Source organism: Theobroma cacao, chromosome 8, assembly GCF_053813885.1.
Source record: "Theobroma cacao isolate CCN51 chromosome 8, ASM5381388v1, whole genome shotgun sequence".
Lineage (NCBI taxonomy): Eukaryota > Viridiplantae > Streptophyta > Magnoliopsida > Malvales > Malvaceae > Theobroma > Theobroma cacao.
Genome location: NC_142646.1, coordinates 3,786,404 through 3,811,319, shown reverse-complemented (window position 1 = coordinate 3,811,319; position 24,916 = coordinate 3,786,404). Strand labels below are relative to the sequence as shown.

The window sequence follows — 24,916 nt, the reverse complement described above, 5'->3', positions numbered from 1 at the left end:
TTATCTTTATTTATTTATGAAATTATGTACGATTTAATTTAATTTTTTATATATATATGGACGTTTTAATTTTGCTTCTTTTCCCCTATATTTTATTTTTTGGAAGGATAAAAAACAAAAGAAAAAAAAACAATTAAGAGGCGCAATTTGCCAGGGGGCGCATGTTAGCGACGCGTGCGGCAAACGAGCATTAACGCAACGTTCAACTTACAAAACCCACTTCAAAAGCCCACTTCGACCCTATCTCCTTATAACGAGAATTCAACCTCTCTCCCACGACGCCAGAAAATTAAAAAAAAAAAAAATTCAAAATTTCTAATTTTTTCTCTCTCTCTGACCTCCCAAAAATTTTCATATGCTCCCTCTACTCCAAACCCCTTCACCCCTCGAAACCCTAACGCTTTCCCCCTTCTAACAATTCCACCCAAAATCGATCAAAATTCTACAGAGGGAAGCTGAAGCCGAAGCCGAGGCGGAAGCCATGGCCATTGCAGATTCTAGAGACCAAGCCCTCTCTCTCCTCACCGCCGCGAACAACCACGCCGATTTGGCGGTGAAGCTTTCGTCACTTAAACAGGCTAAGGATATTCTTTCCTCTCTCGATTCTTCCTCCGCTGCCGATCTCTTCCCGTACCTCGCCGACCTCCAGGGTTCTCCTGAGTGCCTCGTTAGGAAATTTCTTCTCGAGTGAGTTTAAAACCCTAATTATGCTCTTTCTTTTATATTAGTTCTTTACAATTTTGTTTTCTTTTTCTTAAATGGTGCAGCTGCATGCTTAACTCCTTCGTCTATCAGTTTTGAGATTACGCTGGTGAATGAGCTGCGTTTTTTGTGGTTTGATTTCATGTATTGCGAATGTGCGAAATTGGAAAATCTTTTGTTTAATTTCCTAGTTAAATATATAATTGCTGATCTTATTGCTTAGCAAGGCTCACTTTGCTTTGTTATCTCATTTTCTGTTGATAGGTTTCTAATGCTGTAGCTGGAATTTTATTCTATTCTTTTGTCAATGGTTGGCAGGATAATTGAAGATATTGCATTAAGAGCGATTGAGCATTCTTCTATACTAGTACCTGTATTAGTAGCGTTTTTGAAGGATAGTGACTCTGATGTTGTAAGGCAATCTATTGTTAGTGGCACAAATTTCTTCTGCAGTTTTTTGGAAGAAATGACATTGCAGGTTTCTCTCTACCTTTATAAGTTAACATGTAGTCCAAACTTAGTCAAATATTTATTAATGATTTTTTATCCTTTGCTGATAATATTTTATGTCTCCATGTACAGTTTGAATGCAATGCTTTTAGATTTTGAACATATATGTTTTGAACTATGAAAGATTGCTGTTGGTTTTGGATTACTGTTTTGTTATCATTTAGAGTGCATGATAATACGCTAATGCTTAGCAATGGTTTCTTTTCATTTTTAATGTCGATAACCCAAACAAATAATGGTAGGATCTCTTGGTCATGCTTGTCATATTTTCTTATTTGATATATCAGTCTAAATATCTAGTTTTCTTACCTACTCGTAACATTGTTCAATTTTTCCTGGAAATTATAGTTTCAGCAGCATGGTAAAGTTGACCGGTGGCTTGAAGAACTATGGATGTGGATGGTTAGGTTCAAGGAAGGGGTGTTTTTCATTGCATTGGAGGTATGACATATCCACTTCGGCTTCGAAATTCCAAACAAATGTGGGCTAATTTTCAGTGGCTTACTGCATTTTCATATTTTGACCAATTTTTGATAAATTGAAAGATTAGATGCTGAAGTTTTAGTACTGAATTAATATTATGAAAACTTTTTGGTTTGCTATTGAAAATTTATACACTAAATAGATTTTGATTGAGTTTCTTCAAAAACAGAGATATATGTTTTTATAGAGATTTCACATCTAACAAGAGTTAAAAAGTGGCATAAAATAAGATTTAATTAAAACATTTGGGTAACATTATGAAATGATAGCGTTTTTAAATATTATTAAAGAGAATGCATTAATTAGGTTTTAACTACTTAAAAACGTTTAGCAGGTTTCATTCAAAATTTTCGATTAATTAGTGTCCAAAATGAGTGACCAAACACATTTTAAATCTTAAATTTGAAAATTAAAAATTTCAGCAGGTTGAAAATTATCAACGAATTATCAAACAACACTTTGTTCTGATGGCCTTCATTCATTTAATATTGGATAAGTCTGTTCTTTTTCTTTCCTTCTTCCATTCCCTTGGGGAAAGTGGGTGGGTGAGTGGACTTGCAAAAAGGAGTAGCTTTTGAGTGAGCAGCTTCTTAAGGTTAACAGTTAGAAACAGTTACTGGATTGCATATTAGGTTTCCTTTATCTCCATGTTCACACTACAGAGAAACTGTATGTTAGAAAGCTAGTTTATCTCTTTTAGATATGTGATCAAAGTGACAAACCGTAAATTTTTGGGTATTTCACTCTTAACACTTATTAGATGAGAGAGACAGATAATTAGATGTTTTAATTTGAGGTGCTGATGGATCTAGGAGAAAAGCTTTTTGAGCTGAGGTACATATCCAAAGGCATTCTTTAAGCATCTAACTGTCAGTGACGATACATAATGTTCATAACTTGATACCTTAATGTGAGCAATAGGTTCTGAATGCTGGTGTAGGAGATTGTGCTTTTGGGATGGGGATAAAAGGTGGGAAGATTGCCATTTGTCAATGTCTTATTATTTGAAGGTTCTACAAACCAGGATGACTAGTCAATTCTGGCCCCTTCTGAAAAGGGAAAAGATGTTTTGCTGTCTTTTCTTTTTCATTTTCTCCTTTCCTTTATTATGTTGGTGGTATTTTTCTACTTGTTTTTGTATACTCGTGTGCTTAACATGTAGGTGTTTTTTCCACTTGCATTTTCTTTTCTTTTCCTTCATTTTTGTTACGCTTCTGGAAATTTATTCAGTTCTGTGGATAGAGCATTATTTAACGTTATAGCTGAAATAAGTTGATATTTTCCACTTGCTAATCATGTGCAATATGTTTCTTTGATTTGAATTTGTAGCCTGTTCCAGTTCGGACAAAGTTGCTGGCGCTGAAATTTTTGGAGACCTATGTTCTACTCTTTACATCTGACAACGTTGATTCTGAAAAAGTTGTTGAAGGTATTTGCAATCCGATTGTTAAGTGCTCCAAAGTTCTCTAGGACATGATTTGGTTCAATCCCATAAAGCCATGTTTGACTTTTTGGTTCATTCATACGATTTCCATTTTTTATATCATTCACAGGACTTCCATGTTGATATATTCTAGTGGCTGGTTTCTCTAGAAACTTATTTCTTTTAATGTTTCTCTAGCTACCAGAGGAAGTAGATGGACTTTTAATGTATCATGGCTAAGTGGTGGTCATCCTGTTTTGGATCCAGTTGCGCTAACATCAGATGCGCACAGGACTCTTTACATTTTACTGGACATGTTACAATCAGCCAGTAGTCTCCCTGGGTCTGTGACAATTACTGTTGTCAATTGGTGAGTTTTCTGTCACCATTAGTCAATTGTCTTTATTTGTTATAGAGGTTAGAGCCTTCTTCTTCTGAATTTATGGTATTTTTTTTTATTTTTTGGCTTTCTTGTTGCATTATTATTGTTAATCCTTCTCACTGCCTAGTTTTTGATAAAATCTGGAAACTTGGAGTTTAATTGCTTGATCATCTATTATTTTACCTCAATGTTTAATGTAGGATAAACATAAGATCATAATTTAAAAGATGAATTTTGCTGCAGACTTTCCTTAAGAATCTTGTTAGACAGTTCAAACCTTATGCTACCTATTTGTGCAGGTATTACACCATTAATAAGTTCATTCCCCCACCCTTTCCCCTCTTAAAAAAAAAAAAAAAAACCCTTTAAGAGATGACAAAAAGGAGGGGTGGGAATATAATCGAATTTTTGAGGGGGTCATAAAGCTGTACATCATATTGCTAACTTTTTTGTTTATTTAGCTTCATAGATTAGGACATATAACGGTTTGATTGGACTTGGAGAAAGAAAAACTGTTTTGTTCATTTTGGAGTTAATCAGCATGTTCATCGAAACTTAGTTGATCAAGAGTGCTTTACAGGTTGCCCTTTGCTTATTCCTGTTAAAGTTAGAGCTGGGAGCTTTATTGGCAGCTTCATTGTGCTTTCTTTTTCTTGTATCATTAGAGTCCAAGATGATATTATGCCCTGCCATATCTGAAGAGCACTTTCTTTCAAGCTAGAAGTTGACAGTGTCATGTAATGCTACTTTTCCATATGCAAACTATTGATTGCATTTCCTATCCATATCTGATCAATGAAGGTATTAAATTTTATACATATGGGGACTGCACTGCATTTGGCATTTGCCCTCTGTTTGACCATCTTTAAAAGTTTTGGAGGGATTGCTGAAGCTTGGAAACAGGTTTTAGTGCAAGTTCAACTGCTTGTTTGTGATATCATTGCAGCATGCTGTCCAGCTCTCTTTGAGGAGTTAATGGCCTTGGATACTGCTGCATTGCTGGTTCAGATATTGGGAGTTACAGGCTAGACAGTGTTCACATTTATGTGTACTATGGAGCACCATTGGCCAATGATAGGAATGGTTAAGCGGTGGATATAATGGTCAACTTGTGCTGAGAAACTTGGTGATCAGGCAACGCAGTAAACTTTTAGGGAGATCATATTATTATTTAGGTTTCTGCTGTATATTTGTGCAGCTGAAAATGTGCAAGCTACTTTAAAATGTATTGGTTATTTGACAACAGTTGATGCACATTAAATAGTTTAATAATCAAAATTCGTTTTAACTGGGGATTATCCCGCTAAATCTGCCATGTTTTCATTTTGAGGTTTCCAATTTTTGTTATATTTTATTGTCGTGATGCTGCATTCATGGAGCTAAGTTTGTTGGTTTTATGGTCAACAGTAATCCTTAAGACTACATTCTCTGCAAGCTCTTCAGCTGTTTGGATATTGGCTTAATTGCCTTTTTCTTGTAACTACTTCTCTTGGTAGGTATTGATTGGCCTCTTTGACCTGGTTCCTTGAAATACATTGTACAGCATAGGCATGGAAGTGGTTGGATTCAAAACTTTGTTGCTTTCCAAGAAAATTTTGTAGAATAACCAATGACTCTTCCTGTGATGTCTCAACCAGTTTCTGTCTGCACAAAGGCAAGCATTTAGATTACATATAAGGTTTTTGCTTAGGGCATGCAATTCAAAGTTTTTATCCATGGAGTAGTATTTTTAAGCATTCAAAAAAAATGTTAACAGATAATTTAGAATTTTTCCTCTCTCTTTTTCAAATATACATATTTTAAAGGGTCACATTGTGCAGATTTTTTATTCCAAAAGGGAAAGTGCATATAATGATTTTTGTACCGTTATCATCAAAACTGCCAGTTTCCTCTGAGCTTTGATCTTAGCAACTAAATTTCTTTCTTTAGATCACTTTAATCTCCAACCTTTATCATATAGGTGAAAAATGTATTATGTTCATTCACAACTTACCACTAGAAGAGATTCAAGAATTTGAAAGATAATCCTCAATCTGGTTACTTGAAACTTGTTTAAAAATTTTTTAAGAGTTTTTGTTTGATGAGATGGTGTGTGCTTCCTACTTGTCCTTTAGTTCATTGCTGCTAATATAGAGTTTATTTGTTTGGCATGTAAATGTATGTATTGCGAGAACCAAGCGCAGCTAAGTTTGCTGGTTGCACCATCTTTTGTATGTTGAGCAGGTTTGCATGCATGGTTGGTGGATATGCAAGAATTACATTTGCTGTTTTCTAAAAGGATAGCATCTTCAATGAAATTGAGATCCTAATTGTTTACGTTATGGGATACCTAGCAGCTGGGAAAGATGGGAGATATTTTGATATATATTGAGTATCTGGAGGACTTAACTTTCTAGAATGATCAACAATAAACAAGCTTCGAAATGGTCAAAGAAATTGTGTCCACTTTTAAAGCCTTTATTAGAGTAAATAGTATTGTTTGTAAGTAGCAAATACTATGATTTATCTATGAAATTCTTCAAATGTTAGAAAATATTTTATGCCAAAAAAAAAAAATCCTTGAACTCTGTCAAATTTGGACTGTAATTTATTGACAATATTGAGATGTTGCTTCACTGCATGTTACATACTTAGGCATGAATTTGAAAAAAGGTCTGCAAAAGATTTCTTGTTCATGTGATGCTATCTGTTGGTTGGTTTTTCTGTGTGCTGAATTCTTCTGTGTATTGATTGGATATTTAAAACAGGTTTTTTTGGTAGACATGCCTCATGGCTCTATGGGCATGGTTATTACTAAGTTAATGTTATTCTTTGGGGCTTCAGTGGTTGCATCCATTGAGGCACCTTCTATCTGGGAAATCAAAATGTAAAACATAACAATTCTGATTGCTTAATAATACCTTTTTTATGTGACTCCCTTGAGGCAGTATCTGCAAGGGTTGGCTGCATGTCTGCTGATAGTGTGATGCATGACTATATACCTGCTAATTTGCATTGCAGGTTAAATTCCTCTAGTTGTCAGTGAAGTTGGAGGCTGATATGCCATGGAAAAAATGGATTTTTTTTGCTTCCAATGTTGCTATTAGACTGTTTACTTTTCTTTTTTTTTTCTCTCCCCAATTTTTATACTAGATTGTAATTCTTGTCATCTGTTAAGTTTAAATGCTGACCTGAACTCATTGGGTTGACTTTTATTTTAGTTGATGTCTCTTTGTATTAACTAAAGTGTAAGCTCTATGTACTTAAAATAACCATGAAGCCAAAGTGTTCAAGGTCTGAAGTAGCTTGAGTCATTGATGTTTTAAATGGCATTCCACCAAGGATTTTTTAGGGAAGTGATTTTAACTTTTGGGTAACAAAGTGATTGCTTATATGTGTCAAAAGATTGATCAAGATTTTCTAGATGTGACTTGACCTCTTTGTGAAAATATAACCGTGCTCTGGAAATGCAAGCCTTTTTTGTATATGGTGAACTAATCTAGTAGCATGTTTTTAGGAGTCAATCATTAGTAATTAGGTGAGTATCATGAAGTAAATAGTTTTACTTCCAGTGAGGTTTGAATTGTTTAAGGATTTTCTCTTTGTTCTCTCACTTTGGAACTGCTTGAAATACATGCTCAGGGCATTTTTTGATCATGTTGGTTTTAATTCCTGTAAGGCATATGGAACCCTCCCTTTCTTTGCTCTTCATTTATCTTGGGTCATATGCTGTTGTGCTCTCCTCAGATGGACATTATCTGTCCGTTTGTTAACAAATATAAAGGAGTTAAGCATAAGGAGGAAGGGCTCTCTCTCTTTCATTCCTTCCCAATTGTGTATATGATGTTCCATTTGTGCATTTGTGAGGCAGACTTCCTCCATTAAGCTGTATGGGTGAAGTCTCTGGTTGGTTGAATTATTGAATTATTGGTTCAAATTGAATTATTGGTTGAGATCTCTGGTTGAGAAACTAGAAATATATGCGGAGAAAAAACTAAAATGGCTAAAACAAAATCCATTGCACTTGGAATTTATTATTAAAAGGGTTTCTTTTGTGGAAGGACTCAGAGTTGTGGTGACCAAATGGATGATGGAGGTTGCAACAATAGCAATTGACTGTTAAGAGATGTTGGAAGGGCAATGGCGTTGGCTTTCTGCATGTTCTTTGCTGGTGATAGTGGTGGGATTGGTTTTTCATTACAATGCATGGCATTTGTTTTGGAATCTGCAAATGAACTTGTCTTGGGTGCTGCAATAGCTTTAAGAGACCTAGAAGTTTGAATTGATTAGCTTAACTTTTAAGAGATACAGGTGTATCTATGGGTCGTGAGATATGTTCAAGTTCGATTATTGAATTGTTTTATGTTACTTCAAATGGAAAATAGTTGAAAAAGAAATTCGATTATGGTAATAACATCTGATGATTGTTGAATTAAGTATTATATTATTGTTAAGTGTGCTCTGTTGGTAGCCACATGGCAGTCAAGTATTTGCTGTCACTAGTTTTCTATGCTTTATTTCTGGTCTACTGTTCCTGGATATCCTGCAGAATAGTTAAAAAACTTGTTCCTAAATGTTGGTTCATTGATGACATTTCAAATAAGATTCTAGAGAAATATTTGCTCTACTGATATAATGTGGATGAATGTGGGGAACTAGCTTGTTCTACAGAAAGCGTTAATGGAAAGTTTCTGGTAATCAGTAGAAAGCTTGGCTTTGCTGCAGAGGTTTGCCAGAGCAAATTATAAAATGTTAGAGACAGGGAGCATCCAAATGAATAGTTGATTTCTGGGAAAGGTTATCTGTCTCTTGGGTGAAAGCTAGTGATTAAAACAGATATTTATGTCAATAATGGATGGTTAACAAAGGGTTTCTTTTTCTTCTTTTTTGTGAAGATGTATACTCATTTTAGCCCTTTTTCTTAGTTAGCTTGTTTTGGAGTTGCAATTGCTTTTGTGGTTTCCTTTAAGCTTGGGTACATCTGATGTACTGTTTTTTAAAAGCTTTATTAATGATAAAGAAAATGGGAGTGATGGTGGTTATTAGCTAATTGTGGTTCTTTTGAAGTGGGCTCCTAGGAGGAGTGAGTCAGAAATAATCTTCCTCTTTAGCAATTTTTTTCTATAGTACTAATCTGATCCTTGAGATTGGTATGAAAAGCTAACCTTTATCTGGACTTGTGATCGATTGCAACAACTAACAAGATGTCTCAACAATTAACTGTCGTTTATCTTTTGTCTAGAAATAACTATAGATCTTAGCTATTATGTTTTCATATTTGTTTGGTTGTGAGGAATTTGAATTCTTTTTCCACTGCTAGATCTACTTTTGTTATTATTTTTCTATAAATAATTGCCTTTTTTGTTTGACAGTCTTGCCGCCATAGCAAGGAAGAGACCCCTCCACTATGGTACTGTTCTTTCTGCACTGCTTGATTTTAATCCAAACTTTGAGACAGCTAGGGGATGCCATAATGCCAGTATCCAGTATTCCTTGAGAACTGCGTTTTTGGGATTCCTGAGGTGTACTAATCCTGCTATTATGGAGGTACGTTTTTAGAATTTTTTTCAATTCAGATACCAGTTACAAGACCAAATGATGCTTCTTGTAGTAGCTAATTTGTTATTTACATTATATGAATCAGTCAGAATATGGTATCCTAATATCAGTGTTTTCTACTTCAAGGCCAAAAGGTCAATGGAAATATGTACTACAAAGGTTTTTTGACAATTTGTGACTTGTTGCATTCAAAAATGAAACTTCGGCCTGTGTGGCCAGTAATTATTAACTTTAGATGCTGTTCAATTGACAAGTTGGGTATTATTTGATTCTCAGTCGAGAGACATATTGCTTAGAGCTCTACGAGCAATGAATGCTGGGGATGCTGCTGATCAAGTCATCAGACAGGTTGAGAAAATGATAAAAAGTAGTGAGCGTGCTTCACGGGAAACTCGTCCAGGCAGGGTAATGATCTTTTCCATAAAAACTGTTTTGTACATAATAGTAATAAGTTTCTTTCAGTGATAAGAGTTAGTATTTGGTAGCTTTTTCCTGTTTCCCATGATAAATAGAATGTCTTTGTCAGGATGATCAATCGTCAAGCCAAGCAGCTATTTTAGGGGATGTGTCAAAGAAAAGGTCTATGCCTCAGGATAATGAAGAACCAAGCAATAGTCTTGAGATGGTCTCCAAGCGCACTCGCTATGGTCTCAATTCCCACTCAATGTCACCTATTCAAATAAATGATTCTGGGCAGGATTCAGCTTCTGTTAATGGACTGCCTCCTAATGTTCCTCTTTCAGATGGCCATTGGACTCCTGTTGAGCAAATGATTGCAATGATTGGTGCCTTACTTGCTGAAGGAGAAAGAGGTGCTGAATCTCTTGAAATTCTTATTTCAAAAATTCATCCCGATCTGCTGGCTGATATTGTCATCACAAATATGAAGCACTTGCCTAAGGATCCTCCACCTTTAACAAGGGTTGGAACATTGCCAATAAATCAACAAGCTGGTTATGTAAATAGTCCGGCTCAAGTCTTGCCACCTCCTGCTCCAACAAATTCTTTGCATCCTCCACTTTCCACATCACAATTGCCTTTTACCTCAGCTGCTACAACCAGTTCATTATTATCTGATACATCAGTTGTCAGTAATTTTGCTGCAGATTCCAAACGTGACCCAAGAAGGGTAACCACTTTTTTCTGTCATCATTTGTTTCTTTGAAATTATTTTATCCTTTCATAGGTTTAGTATGTTTATCATTTTATTTAGTCAAATGGAAGTTAACACTAACTTTTTCAGGATCCTCGTCGCCTAGATCCACGACGGGCTGCTGTATGTGTTGGAGTGCCATCTCCACCTGTTCTGGAGGACACTGGTGCTGCACTGGCTGAGTTTGATGGTTCTATTTCTAGTAAGCCTTTTTCAGTACCAGTTGTTGAAAATCCCCCTGTGCATTCCATGTCTAACATCCAAAGTGATGACAAGATCATCGAAGGTCCATTGGTTTCTGGTGTTGAGCAACCAGGTCCCGAAGGGATTGTCCTGGGTGGTGTGGAAGACATTGTTCCAGTTCTAGAGGTCCAGACTTCTTCCAAACGTGCACCTTCTCCTCCTCATACAGTTGATGGAGATTCAGCTGAAATGAAGGCAGATGCTGAAGCCAAATATGAGACTGATGCATCATCTTTTCCAGAGTCTGATCAGAATTTTCAGGCTTCTGAAAACTCATCTTCTTTTGATGAGACTGGTCGTGATTTACCTGTACTACCACTATTTGTGGAGCTAACTGAAGAGCAGAAAAGAACTGTGAGAAAATCAGCAGTCCAACAGATTGCTGAATCATACCTGCATCTTCATTGGTCAGATTGTAGTCAGACACGCAATGCGTTACTTGCTCGACTGGTTGCTCAGGTGACAGGCTATATTTTTTTATTTGTCTCTCTTCTTGGAATGTTTGCTGCTCTCTCTTTATCTCTTGCCAGGCTTACTATTGTACTGTTTTTAATCTCGAAACAGTATATAGCTTACATACTGCATAATGTATGGGTGGCAGATTATCATAATAGATCTGGATTTCTAAATGAAGGCATAAAGTTTGTTCTGAGCATTACCTGCTCAACTTATGTGCTGTAACCTCTCCCTTCACCCCTTCATTGCTCAGCATCTAAAATTACTTGAGAAGAAAGACAACCACCTTGCATAGAGCAAGAGAGATTCAAATATTAAATAGATAGGGTGCCAGAGGTTCTGTGGGAATAGCTGTCTGCTTCAAGGAACAATAGGCTGATGGCAGCTTTTATAATATAAGCTTTTCTATTCTTGTTTAATGAACTGCAATTCAAATGCTTTGCAAATATGCTCATCACTGTGTATTGACCACTATTAACATAGGGCAGGTTTGGGGCAAATCTACCTATGTATTACTTATTTATTTATTTTTGGAACAAACTACCTACGTGGTATTCATGTGCATAGATTCAAGAAAATGAGGGATTCTTAGGCTTATGATTGTGGATAACAAGGGTTTGATATGGTCAAGTTATGATGGGAAAAGACAGACAGATCCTTCTCTCAGTAACCTAAACCTAAAATGAATTAGTGTCATGGATCAGATGCCTTCTAAAAATGTACACCTTTGTCCCAAACTGAGAGTCTTAGTTTCCTTTCTGGAATATTTTGAAGTAATTTCCTCTTCCTTTCTGGATGTGTTGAAATCCTTCTTTTTTCCCCCTTTCCCAAATTGATTTTGCCATTCCCTAGACTTGACTTTGCCAAAATGCTCCTACCTTGTACAACTTGTGCTCTTGAAAACCTACTAAAATTGCATAATAATGAATAACATCAAGAATTACGTTTGATGATTTCATAACTTTCAGATTCTTAGACTAATATCATAATGCTATGTATTATTAAGTGCCTGTGTCAAATGATCTATACAAAATCAAATGTGGTTATGTTTGCTTTCAGATTGATGGTGATGATGACATCATTGTTATGTTGGGAAAGCAAATTGTTGCAGATTACCAACACCAAAAGGTATTCGAGTTTTAATTTGGTACTTCTTTTCTGTTTTTGATTTTTGCCTTTCTCTTACTTTTGTTTCTTACTACCATTTTGAAGTTTTCTAGCGGGTGGTATAATAGCTTGAGATCTCTCTCTCTCTCTCTCTCTCTCTTTCTCACACACACACACACACATACACACTCACACTCACACATGCACAGACACGCATGCACACACAGGCATGCACATTTTTAGCTGTGTGGTTCTGTTTATCACATGATTTACATTTTATGTGATCCATTTGTTATGACACTTTGCTGTCTGAGACTGGTGTTTTGTTTGGTCAGATAGTTTGCTTTGGATTAATTTTACAAAGTTAACATCCTAATAAGCTATTCTGTTCTTATGGGTGTTTCTTGTTGACTGTTCATTGTCTTTGTGCAGTCTTGTGCGATAACTTATGGTTGTATCTCAGTTCTTCATCACATCTACTTTCTTTTATTTCTTGTTTATTTGTTGGTCTAGAAGGAAAATGTGAAACCAATTTTATTGTTTATTGAAGATTTTTGCTTAATAGACTCAGTGCCTACTATAGTGGATGTTATACACATTTAGTTCCGAATTTTACAGATTGTTGTTTTGACATTCAAATATAGTGGTTCTAGGCTGTTTGTCTTGGTCAAATGAACTTGCCTGTTCAATCAATCCTGAAATTGTATTGCATTTCTGTTTTTTTGCATATTTTGATTCCTCCCTTTGGAACTTTTTGTAACATCATGTTAATCTGTTACGTTGTTCAGGGTCACGAGATTGTATTGCAAGTTCTCTACCATCTATATTCTCTTACAGTCTCAAATTCAGTTGATAACTCTTCATATTCTGCTGTTCTTTATGATAAATTCCTCTTGGCAGTGGTAAGCCCTTGTCTAACTGAAGCAACCTTGTAACCATTTTTTCTTAGAATTGGATTTATCTAATTTGCTTTTCTGCAGGCTGAATCTTTGCTGGACACTTTTCCAGCCTCAGATAAGTCATTTAGTAGACTTCTTGGTGAAGTTCCATTTCTGCCTGATTCGGCCTTGAGACTATTAGATGATCTCTGCTATTCTGATGTATTTGATGTTACTGGAAAAGAGCTTCGTGATGCTGAGCGTGTGACGCAGGGCCTTGGCGCGGTGTGGAGTTTAATTTTGGGACGTCCAAATAATAGGCAAGCCTGCTTAGGTATAGCATTGAAGGTAACTTGGCCACAACAATCTTGTAGTAAGAAATTGGTCATTGGTTAGATGCTTTTATCTACATTTGTTGAATGCCTGTCTTAAATTTCTTCCCTTTTATTGCTAATGTTTACCTGTGGGAGGGTCCACACTTACATTACAAATGTCATTCAGATTTACTGGGCTATAATATTCCATATTCAGTGGTATGTTGTACTTGGGAGGAAGTGCAACAGGACAAAATCAGTTTGTAACTTTCCAGATGGTGAACAATTGTTCCCTCTGTTGTTAATGCACATTTGAATATTCAAAAAAAAAAATTCACATTCAGTGTTGAAGCATCATAAATGCACATAGCCCCACTGTAGTTATATTTTTGACCATGATTTATTTTGTCTTTCTGTTGCTCATATTTGTACTTGTTCCTTGATGGCAGTGTGCTGTCCATTCTCAAGATGACATTCGAGGCAAAGCTATCCGGCTGGTAAGAGAACTTGCACCTTTACAACATCCTGTCTCTCTGCTATCAAGCCTTTCAAGATTTTGGCTTCTGGTTGCAAAGACAAGTCCTTTCTCAGTTTTTAAAGTTTATATTGCACAGGTAGCAAACAAACTTTATCAGCTGAGCTACATATCTGGGGAAATTGAGCAATTTGCAACGAATATGTTGCTGTCTGCTGTGGATCAGCGTGCTGCAGGTGAAGAGTTGTTGCAGCTTGCGTCCATTGACGAAAAAGGCGAAAGGGTTAGATATGTGTTCTCAAAACCCCTTCTCTGTTTTCTTTTCTAATTGTGCCAAACTTCAAGATTTAGCTGGTGGCTAATGTAGATTTCACCACCATTAGTCCTATGGAGTATTTGTGAGATAAAGTTGGATTGATATTTTAGTACTTCTGTTGGTGTTTGGTGCATAACTAGCAATTGTTTGTTGCTTATTTTCAAGGTCTATATATCACTCATGCTTAAAAACCTGTGTGAAATTTATTGTGCTTTGCTGTCAAGTTCTACTTTGTAAGTTCTCTTGCATGCCTTGCCCTGAGGAACTGGGCCATTTTGTTTTAGCATATGTCACCATTTGTCAGTCTAAGGAGCTCCACAACCTACATTTCTGCATGTCCCAGTTCATGAATACGTGGACTTTGACAAGTCTTAAATTTGTTTTAATTTCTGACTTTCCTTAGTTTTTTTTGCAAAAAATTTTTCTTAGGGTGGAAGCGGGGACACATCTATTAGTGGCTCCAGTCTTTTAGAGCCCGGAGCTTCTGGAATTGACTCCATGGGTACAGAATCAACAAGCAATAGTGCTTCAGTAGTGTCATTTCCTGAAGCTCAAAGACTCATTTCTCTGTTTTTTGCTTTATGTAAAAAGGTTTGCTTCTGCTGACTATTTCTTTCCCTCTTTTTATGTGTCTTTGTGTGTATTTGTAGATTGTTAATGGATTTTTTCTTTTCTTTCAGAAGCCTAGTCTTCTTCAACTCTCATTTGATATTTACGGCCGAGCTCCAAAAATTGTAAAGCAGGTATGTGTTGTCTGTTGCTGTATTATTCTATCATTTAATTATTGGGACTAGATTAAATTAGGCTGCTTGTCAATGTAATCTGTTTTCCTGTGAATTGGAGTTGCTGTAGCTTCACTGAAAATAGTGCATGATTTGTAACTTGGCATCTGCTTCTGTGATAGTCATAGAGTAACTGCCTTTGTTCCCTGGAAATCGCATAGGTCGTAATGTGAGCTGGTTTTAATAATTTACCTAGCCTCATTAAGTCTCTCTTGTCAGGCACTTCATAAGATCAAGGTTTTTCTGAGCTGGCAGCAGTTAGTTTGATTTGAAAGTTCAAATTAGGTCCTCAAGCATGTGTGATATGAATATAAAACTGAAATGCTTGTAGGTAAGATCAAGTTCTAAAGCCAATTGGTGGTTTGATTTCCATCTAAAGTAAACCTCGAATCTTGGTCTTTCTGTTGTCTAATAAGTGTTTTAATTAGGTTCGCTCTTTGGTTGTGAATGAAGACTGAGTTTAGTTTAGGTCATGCTATCATGAAGTTCAATCTTTATGTTTATGGCCCTTGTTTGGTGCCAGTTTTACCTCCTTGTTGAATACAAGCCCATCAGAATGAAGTTGTAGGGTGCGATATGGAATTCTCTTTTCTTTCAATATGTAACTGTGAAAAATTGTGAGAATCAGTGACTGCCTTTGTATGGGAACCATAAATGCTTGCCTATTCATATGTGTAGTTATAGAAAAAACTTGAGAGGTTCTGCCACATTGGCCGTCTAGATTGGCCGCTTGCTCCACATTTAACTTTCAAGGAAATGGGATTGTTTCTCTTGACCGAGAAACTTAGTTGTGATCGAATAATTGAACTTTCCTTTCCATCAATGTTGTAACTTTATTTAATCATAAATGTAACTGTCAGTGGTACATTCATTTGTAATCTTGATTTTTGGCTAATACAGGCTTTTCATCGCCATATCCCTATTGTAATAAGAGCCTTAGGTCAGTCTTATTCTCAGTTGCTCCGAATAATATCTGACCCACCACGAGGAAGTGAAAATCTTTTGACACTGGTAGGCTCTATCTTCATTTCTGTTTTGAAAATCTACTTCAACGTTGCAACTCTATTTCTTCTGTTTATACTTGAATTACACTGATAGTGGTTTTGTCTTCTGGCAAGGTGCTGCAAATATTGACTCAAGAGACAACCCCTTCTCCTGATTTAATAGCTACTGTTAAGCATTTATATGAAACTAAGCTAAAGGTTTCTTTCCCAATATTCAGAGCTCCTCTATTTCTGCCTCTTACAGTTTTTCCTATGATTATATTTGTGCCATATGAACCCTTGTAGATGAATGTTTATTTGCAGGACGCTACCATCCTTATTCCAATGTTATCTTCACTTTCCAAGAATGAGGTTTGTTCTGAATTTTCCTCTTTTTCTTTCTATGTTGAATTACTTAGAAGGACTGTGTATGTTCATTGCATTTCAAAAATAAAGAAAAGATGAACTATCAGTGGTGTTGATCTGAGTTCACATTGCACTTCCATGAAATGGCTCCTTGAATACACTTGGCAAAATAACTTAAATTTTTCTTGCAAAAGTGGCATTATTCAAGTTGGCTATAACCATTATTTGTTTTCAGGTGTTACCTATTTTTCCACGGCTTGTTGACCTTCCATTGGAAAAGTTCCAGCTTGCACTTGCTCACATATTACAGGTACATGTGAATGCTCTATTTTCTGTGATTTTTGTAATTTCTTTTTTTCATTGAGTATGATAACTTTTTCCCTTACTAGTTATTTTCCACTTTTAGACATGAATTGTCAGGGCACATCGCGTCTGTATATTTGTGTAATCTTACAAGTGGCTTCACATTACTATGTTTTATCATTCTGAAGGAAAAAACAAGACCTTTTTAGAATCAACAAGTTTTGAAGATAGTTATTTTGGCTTACGAAATGCTCTTGAATTTAAGTTCTTCCTTGGCTGAGATATGTTTAGAGGATCTTGATATTTTATTTGGGTTCATAAACATCATCCGGAAATAACAATAGTTGTACATTTTCATTTTATGAAGCCGGACCTTTCTGAGCCACTTTAATGCTGGTTTTATTTTATTCCCCTTTGGATACTTAACTTTCTTTGAAATCTCAGGCCCCTTGTTGTTGCCACTGTTGCTACAGGGTTTTTTGTATTTGCCTGTTTCTTTCTCAAATTTTGCCTGTTAAAATGTTCAACAATATTTGTTGCATCTGCATCCGGGCATTATTAATTAATTTCTTTTTCTATGGGAAGCAAAGAACTAGGTAAAAGTAGCAAGAGTCTTAATTTATGGTTACTTTTTAAGTCTTTGCTGAGTTATAATGTTGATATGTAGAAAGACACTGTAATGCAAGGTTTTCTTTGATTCTTGGTTCTTCCAGGGTTCAGCTCATACAGGTCCTGCCTTGACCCCTGCCGAAGTGTTGGTTGCCATCCATGACATCATTCCTGAAAAAGATGGCCTTCCACTCAAAAAGGTATGTTGTTTATATAACTGGATCTGATGGTTTTACTAATTAAAGACACTTCAAGCCTGTGCACAAACAGATTTATTTAATACTTTAACCAAATAGGATGGAGTAAAACTTTGACCCACTACCACTCTGCAAAGTGTTGTTCATTTTGAGGACGCACAGATGTTTGTATTTTCTTCTACACTGTTACCCTAGTTGATATTTCTATATGGTTAAAAATTTTCCAGATAATGGATGCTTGCTCAGCTTGTTTTGAACAGCGCACGGTTTTTACACAGCAGGTCTTAGCAAAGGCCTTGAATCAGATGGTAATGTATATGTCCTCTGTTATCTGGGGTTATACCATGATTACTTTTATAATTGTTGTAATGTTTTTTCTTTTCTTAATGAAATTCAGGTTGATCAGATCCCACTTCCCCTACTTTTCATGCGAACAGTTATTCAGGCAATTGATGCTTTTCCTACCCTGGTAGGTCTTATTCTTTATTCACTTCATTCACATCTCGGTTCCAAATCATGTCCACTGCCTGGTAAAATCTTGTGTGGCAGTTTCAATTTGGTTTTATGGATGTTTTTGCAAATTATGACATTCTTGACCTTCATCTTAAATTATATTGATGTTGTCATCTGTTTATTAAATCATTTATGACAAATTTCTGGCTGAGCCTCTTCGAGACTCACAACTCCAAAACCAAGTGCCACTGCATGATCAAGTTACTTGTGTTGATTTTGCTGCATTGCTTTTCATTACTTTTTCTTATGTTTAAGGGTTTGTTGAATAGAAAATTTTTTTGTATGCCAAAAGTCATTGTTAATGCATGCTTTGATATGGCATTGGCTATGGCATGAATGAAATCCAGAAGAACACAAAAATTGACCCAATATATGTCTGAGCCCTATTATGTGTTGTATCCAGGTTGATTTTGTCATGGAAATCCTATCCAAACTTGTGAACAAACAGGTCAGTGACTCAACATATCATTTACCTTTGTGAGCTTTGGAAACAAGAACTGCACAACCACACTGGTTAACCTTAGTTTAATAATTGGCATGCCAGGGGGCAAATGATATTCTGTCTGTTATTGAGTGTAGGTATGGAGAATGCCAAAGTTGTGGGTTGGGTTCTTGAAGTGTGTGGCTCAGACACAACCGCATTCTTTTCCTGTATTGTTACAGGTACTGCTGGTTCTACTACATATAAACTGCTCTTTTCCCAAGTGCATATGGAGACCCTGCAGCTCGTTGGTCATTATGTTTAGGTTAACACCTTTCTTTTCCTGTTTGGTGATTGCAGTTGCCACCTCCACAACTTGAAAGTGCACTGAACAAATATGGTAGCCTCAGAAGTTCCCTAGCTGCTTATGCAAGCCAACCAGCTACAAAAGGTTCACTGCCTAGGTACAGTTCTCTAGATTCTAATAATTGGGAACCTGCCCTGTGGCAGAAACTGGAAAAGAAAAGGAAAGAAAATGCTGGTTTCTACACTTTTACTTCTTTTTGGTTCAACTAGTATTTCATAGATCATTCAGGATGCTTATCTGGTGCTCTAGTGCAATTACTGTTTTTTTTTTTTTTTGAAAATTAAGAAATTCATTCATTAACAAGGAATTGAACAATTCCCCGTAAGAAAACAAGTCAGCTCCGGATTTTAGGTTGCTATCAACCCATATCAACTTAAAATCCAGGCTTTGCAACTGTACACAAAACAAAGTATCTCAACCAAACCCATCCAAAAAATCCCTTCCAACAAGAATGGTCCTGTACATCAAATCAACCTACATACAAAAGATCCATCACATCAAAATAAGACTGGTTTCAATCAAATCAGTTCTGCATGGATTAACTCATTTCAGCTGCAGCCTTGAAGCTTTAAGCACAGGAGAACCAGACCCTTGCAAAACATATCAGGTCTCCAACCTCTGGTGCACCCTGCTTGAATCCCCTAGTGTGATTACTGTTAACAAGGCACTGTGAACAAATGTTGGGTCATTGGCCGAAGAAACAAAGAACAAATTGTTGGTTCATAAGATGCTTTCACCTACACTATTGGGAAAATTCTTGCTGGGTTATATTCCTCAACAAATTGGTGGCATTTAGTGGATTTTTAAACATAGATATAGTTCATATAGTTTATCATTTGCATTTGCATGCTGGCTCTGTATTGATTTCTAATTGCTTATACTATTTGGCAGATCAACACTTGCGGTTCTTGGTCTTGCAAATGAATCACATATGCAGCAACCCCATATGTCAACCTTGCATCCTTCAGACACTTCCTCAGTTCAGGGAGCAACTCTGACATGATAATTCAAAGCTGTTCAGAATTTTAGAATGGACCAGCTGCACTTCAAGCTGTTATGTGGATCTGATCACCGCGTCAGTCTTGATGCCAGGGTTTGATTCACTGAGGGAGGAATGTAAAGATTGGACCTAGCATATGACCATTGCTCAATCCGGTATGAGAACTAACTCGTTGCTCATAAAATAGCAATTTCTAGCAAGGGGTCACCATTCAAGAGGACTCCCTCCAGCTGCTTGGAAGATTGTACCATAGTTCCCTTTGTATTATTTCTTTTCCTTTTTGAAATTTTGAGAACAACTTACCGCCAAATTCTGGCAGATGTAATTAACGTGTGTTTCACTGGGTTGATAGCCCCCCAAAGCACATAAAAGGTTATCAATGGTTCCCTGCCAAAGGGATCCTATATTCTCAAGAACCTTGAGTTTTTGGTCAAGGGACAGTTCGATTTTAAGAGGAAAAATGAATGTCAATATATCAATTGGTTCAAGCAATTGTCAAAAGTGGTTCAAGCCTAATAATACGAGAAATGAGCTTGTGAATATTCCTGTTGTTTCGAAATTTCTTTTCCATTTCCACCCCCTCCCCTCGGCCCATTAATCAGGTGGTAAATACCCATATTTTGACATACAAACCTTTCTTTCTTGTTTTTCTTGGCCAAGTTTCTTTCTCATGTTAGCTTTTTATGAAGATATATGCCCAAATAATTTGATATAATAAAATACAGCATCCAAATTCCAAGTTCACGATGTCATTATTGGATGCTACAACACATCAAACAATAAGTACCTGATTTATTTCTATCCGGATGAACCCTCAGCGTATTTCCCTTTGTGTAAGTAATGCCTACCAGTCTGCAGAAAAAGAAAGGCTAGCACCAATTTGACTCAACAGCAAAGAACCAACCTAGCAGAACCAAAAGGGTAGTATATCAGAACTCTATGCATAACAAATCAAAGATAACAGAACTCAAGATTATTCTATGGAGAATGAAGTCGACTTACCAAGAGCATGACCAGATGTTTTGTATTCTACTTTATCGCAACGAGCTGCTGGCAACATTCTCTTTCCTGAGCTCTGGTGATCCGATATAGACATGTGCAATATGAGCTATTTTTGGCCAGTCCTTACCTATATTTTTCTTGCAATGTTGTTCAAGCCTTGGACATTCTTGAATAGAAAGACGCTGAAGGGTGCTCAGGCACTCAAGACCTTCTGGAAGTGATGTCATATTAGGACAATCTGATATCGCCAAAGATCTAAGAAGTGAAAGATTTGCAACCCACTCTGGCAACACATTTAAACCAGGACAACCATGGATTTCTAGATTTTGCAGTGCAGTGACATGTTTAATGCTTTCAGGCAGAGATGATAGCTCTGGACAGCTTAAAAGGCACAGACTCCTTAGCATGGAAAGGTTATGCCAGTCAGTTGGCAAAGACACCAGACGTGGACAGTACATAATCGTTAAGTGTTCAAGAGAACCAAGATGTTGCAGTTCAATTGGTAACGATCTAAGGTTACTGCAGTTCTCAATAGACAAATATTTGAGGGAAATTAGTCTATCTATACTCTGGGGTAAAGTGGAAAGGCTGTGACATTCACTGATCTCTAGGGACTGCAAGCAGGTAAGATTTTGCAGTTGTTGTGGCAAAGATAAGAGCTCCTCACACCAACGAATGGTCAATGATTTTAGAGAGACAAGGTTCCCCAAACTAGGAGGGATGCGGTGAAGCTTGGGACAGGAGCTGATAGTTAGAGACATGAGATGAACATTGTTCTGAAGCAAGTTATCCAATACAATCAACTGTCCAGTGAAAACACTAATAATTAGGACAGAAAGTGAGGTTACATTTACTGCTGACCTTAGTATCGTTTCATGGCAGTTCTGCAGGTCCAAATGCCTAAGAGATGAAAGTTGTGGCATATTCATCAACCTTGGACATTTATTGATGGTTAATTTAACAAGGGAGGGGAATTCTGCCCCCCCACTCATGCTCCACCAGAATTCCAAATTAGGGAAGTCTATGAGGGATAGCTCCTTTAATGATGCAAACGATCTGTTTATGTATTCTCCATAGAACTCACTGCCAATATTCTTCACAGCTTCCATTCCCTGCATGTGGATAATCTCTAGCACTGGAAGTCTACCAAAAGAAGGGAGATGTTCACATCTTTTGCAGTTGATCAACTCTATTTTAGTTAAATTAGGAAGTGCAAGAGTACTCATCCATCGTGGAAAATGGATTCCGGAGTACCTTTTTATTGACAAACGTTTGAGATTTTCGGGTGGTTGCAGGCAGTCAAGCACCTTCTCACTCAATCCCCAAGCAAAATCATTTCTAACAGTTAAGTTCAGCCCATCATGCTCATCTCCCCATGACAACTCCAGTGAATGAAGGAATTTCATTTTCGAGATTACTGCATTAACTTCTTCTTTCACATTCTCCAAGTTTCTGATTGTCAGCTCGCCCCTGAGCCGCAGCCTCTTCAACTGCCTTAAGTCATCACTCTCGTTTGACACAATAAAGATTGGCAATGTCTGAAGTAGAAAGAGTGCACCAATGTCATCTGGCAAGCAAGGTAACCTTTCACAATTATTGATAATCAGATGTCTTAGCATGCACATTCTCGCTAAGTCCCTTGGCAGGCGAGTTAAATCAGCGCAACCTGAAAGGTTTAGCACCTGCAAGTTGTAGAGGCTACTTATGGTTTCTGGTAAAGTTGCGACAAAGGTATTTGATAGGCCAAGGTACCTCAAATGCTTCAAGCAAGAAACCGTGCTTTGCAGCCTTTTGATGCCACTATAACCCAGATCTAGGACTCGTAGGTTCCTAAAATGTGAGAACAAGTCGGCTGGGACTTCACCAGAGCCACCTTTAGGAAACAAAAAAATAAGAGTTCGTAACTTCTTCGCTTCATACAAGGCTTCTGGAATAGTACATGATTCAGAATGGCATACCAGAGACATGTATCGAACCCTAGACAGATTTTTTGGCAGACAATCACGTTCAAATATAAAAAACTCTTCTCCAGCAACAGATTTTGCAAGATCGTGAACAAGATCATGCATTTTGCACTCTATTACATCACCATCACTGTTTTTCTTCACCTCTTCAAAGAAAAGAGTCCACATTAAGTCATTAAAATAATTGCTCCCAACGTTCTCGAGAGATTTTCTTTCTTCACGTGTTGTAACTGTTCTCATGGGGTATTCACATGATTCAATTAAGCCTTCCGCAATCCAAAGATGGATTAACTTTTCTTTCTTGATAACATAATTCTTTGGAAAGATTGAGCAGTACATAAAGCATCCTTTCAGATGTGATGGCAAATGGCTATAACTCAACTTTAGGGCTGGTAATATCCCCGTTTCCTCTTCACAAACATTCCAAAGCTCATTCTCCTGCACAGATAGCCACTCCTCTGGCTCTCTTTTGAAGCGCATTAAACTACCAAGTGTCTTTGCTGCTAAAGGAACTCCCCCACATTTTTTCACTATTTGTTTCCCGATTGGCAACAGGTCTGGGTAGTCCTCTTGGTCATGTGCAAAGGCGCGTTGCTTGAACAAAGCCCAACAGTCATCATGAGACAGACCCTTCAAATGGTGAGAAGACACTGTGCCCATGATTGTTGCAACCTTCGCACTTCTTGTTGTGACAATGACTTTGCTTCCCTCTGCACCAAACTTCAGCAAAATTTTAAGCTTCTCCCATTCATCCGCATCTTCGTTCCATACATCATCTAATACAAGCAAATATCTTCTCCTGACTAATAGGTCTCGTAGTTGAGACTGAAGAACATCCATCCCCAAGAGATCATCACATCTTCTCCTGGTTGCAGATTCTATCATCAAGTTAAGAATCTTTCTCACATCAAAGTCATCATTAACACATACCCACATCCTCAGTTCAAAATTCCTCATCACCCTTTCATCATTATAGACTAGCTGAGCAAGTGTGGTTTTGCCAAGGCCCCCCAAACCCACTAGGGGAATAACTGAGACAACCTCGTTGGCTCTTCTCTCAGTAGTTGACAGTAACATCTCTACTATATTTTCTTTATCTTCTTCCCTCCCGATAACTTCAGATTCAATCACAAAAGAACCAGTTTCTCGTTTTTGTAGATTTTTAATCTTCTCATCAGCATCTCTTTTCTTGAGCTTGAAGCTAGACCTCTCTTCCAATAATACATCAAGTCTCTCCCTAATCTGTTTTAATTCGGGAAACCTTGTAAGGTATGTCATAAAAGGTCTCAAAGAGGGAACAATGTTGCTCACCTGCTCCGTCAAGCTATTGTCGTTTTCTTGCAGCATAGCCTCCGGACCAAACTCTTCAAGCAAGTCATCGGCATCAAAAGCTACCTCTTTAAGCTCGCTTAACCACAACTTCAAATTTTTATCAGTAGCTTGCCGCTCTTCTGCATCTTGAAGCACAGCCTGCATTGCGCGCAACGCACGTTGAAGCTTCTTGATTTCATCCTTGAACCCACAACGACCGGCAATCTCTTTCAAGAACCGAGAGGCTAGCTTTTCAAAGACAACCTGTAGCAAAGGACACAGAACTATCTCCGCCATAACCTTGCTTGAAACAACCTGCAGAGCTCCTCTTGCCGCTCACACTGCTACGAAGTTAAAGGTCTCAAGTTCCTAGTAAAATGATTAATCGGCTTCTACCTTTGAGAAAATTGACTTATTCTAAGCAAAAGTGCAAACCTATCATTTCATTTTCCTTTCAGATGTCACATCGAGAACGTGTTAAGAGCTTAGAAGCTAGCAGATAACGAATCACCGGTGACCCGTCTTCCTCGCATAACAACTCCGGTCAAATCCTTTCAGTCCATTAGTTCTCTATGGTCACGTACCAAGTTGGAACACGTAGGTGTCAATTGTCAAAGGTCCCCGCTGTACAGTCAATCTTGTTTTCCAGTTTTAAAAGTTTCAACTGACGATGAAAACCAGCAAAGCCAGGGGAGAAAAACGTTGATCTTTCTGTAAACTGGTAGGACAGCCCTTGCTTGACTTGAGATGATGAAATTCAATGGTGCATTTAGCACGTGCTACAGTGAATCGCTACGTTCATGGAGGATCCAACAGGCACGTTGGGCCTAATAGCACCACATAAATGCTTTAATTGAATTACTTATTAATATAGTTGCTAATGTAATAAAGTATTTGACTTATTAATTGATGTATGATTCATATTTAAAGAGTAAAATTTAAACCCTTTTTCTCTAATTATAAAAAAAAAAAAAAACTCAAGTTACTAACACTTTGTCAACCCTTTTAACAAATTAAAATATTAAATAGGTTATTGTTGGATTTTCTATTTAAAGTTTCACTAAAATGTAATTTTAGTTCATTTTCCAGACCAAATACTATGTGAATTTCCAACTGTA

The 24,916-nt window shown here is 37.1% G+C and overlaps 2 protein-coding genes across 6 annotated transcripts; one reads left to right on the top strand and one right to left on the bottom strand.

The window, feature by feature from the left end:
- The first annotated feature begins 237 nt into the window (after window positions 1–237).
- LOC18591877 (symplekin) lies at window positions 238–20,013 on the top strand. 2 transcript variants are annotated; one of them, XM_018125696.2, is made up of 28 exons: window positions 238–687; window positions 1,021–1,180; window positions 1,561–1,653; window positions 3,025–3,124; window positions 3,317–3,488; window positions 8,852–9,026; window positions 9,315–9,443; window positions 9,565–9,685; window positions 9,782–10,167; window positions 10,282–10,893; window positions 11,950–12,018; window positions 12,786–12,899; window positions 12,978–13,223; window positions 13,639–13,686; window positions 13,804–13,947; window positions 14,410–14,571; window positions 14,661–14,723; window positions 15,663–15,773; window positions 15,881–15,964; window positions 16,070–16,117; window positions 16,347–16,421; window positions 17,128–17,223; window positions 17,448–17,528; window positions 17,618–17,689; window positions 18,137–18,181; window positions 18,313–18,396; window positions 18,515–18,618; window positions 19,413–20,013. In XM_018125696.2, the coding sequence occupies exons 1-28, from the start codon at window positions 482–484 to the stop codon at window positions 19,522–19,524; spliced, it is 3,912 nt and encodes a 1,303-aa protein (XP_017981185.1). In that variant the 5' UTR covers window positions 238–481; the 3' UTR covers window positions 19,525–20,013. The 2 variants fall into 2 exon arrangements, with proteins under 2 accessions (XP_017981185.1, XP_017981184.1); XM_018125695.2 differs by having other exon boundaries at window positions 9,565–10,167.
- LOC18591876 (putative disease resistance protein RGA3) lies at window positions 18,936–24,620 on the bottom strand. 4 transcript variants are annotated; one of them, XR_016027853.1, is made up of 3 exons: window positions 20,524–24,620; window positions 20,309–20,425; window positions 18,936–19,188 (listed from the first exon to the last, which is right to left on the bottom strand). XR_016027853.1 is itself a non-coding variant. In XM_088808893.1 (3 exons), the coding sequence occupies exons 1-2, from the start codon at window positions 24,093–24,095 to the stop codon at window positions 20,556–20,558; spliced, it is 3,471 nt and encodes a 1,156-aa protein (XP_088665019.1). In that variant the 5' UTR covers window positions 24,096–24,620; the 3' UTR covers window positions 20,214–20,425; window positions 20,524–20,555. The 4 variants fall into 4 exon arrangements, 3 of the variants coding, with proteins under 3 accessions (XP_088665019.1, XP_088665018.1, XP_007018346.2); XM_088808893.1 differs by lacking the exon at window positions 18,936–19,188 and having other exon boundaries at window positions 20,214–20,425; window positions 20,524–23,729; window positions 23,799–24,620; XM_088808892.1 differs by lacking the exon at window positions 18,936–19,188 and having other exon boundaries at window positions 20,214–20,425; window positions 20,524–24,142; window positions 24,234–24,620.
- Between the last annotated feature and the right edge of the window lie 296 nt (window positions 24,621–24,916).

Excerpts from the sequence above, each read along its gene's own strand:
- LOC18591877 (XM_018125695.2), top strand. The coding sequence starts at position 482 with ATGGCCATTGCAGATTCTAGAGACCAAGCCCTCTCTCTCCTCACCGCC. Across the intron at positions 1,181-1,560 it reads TGGAAGAAATGACATTGCAG|TTTCAGCAGCATGGTAAAGT; the intron begins GTTTCTCTCTAC and ends TGGAAATTATAG. Across the intron at positions 12,019-12,785 it reads CAGATTACCAACACCAAAAG|GGTCACGAGATTGTATTGCA; the intron begins GTATTCGAGTTT and ends TACGTTGTTCAG.
- LOC18591876 (XM_007018284.3), bottom strand. The coding sequence starts at position 24,095 with ATGGCGGAGATAGTTCTGTGTCCTTTGCTACAGGTTGTCTTTGAAAAG.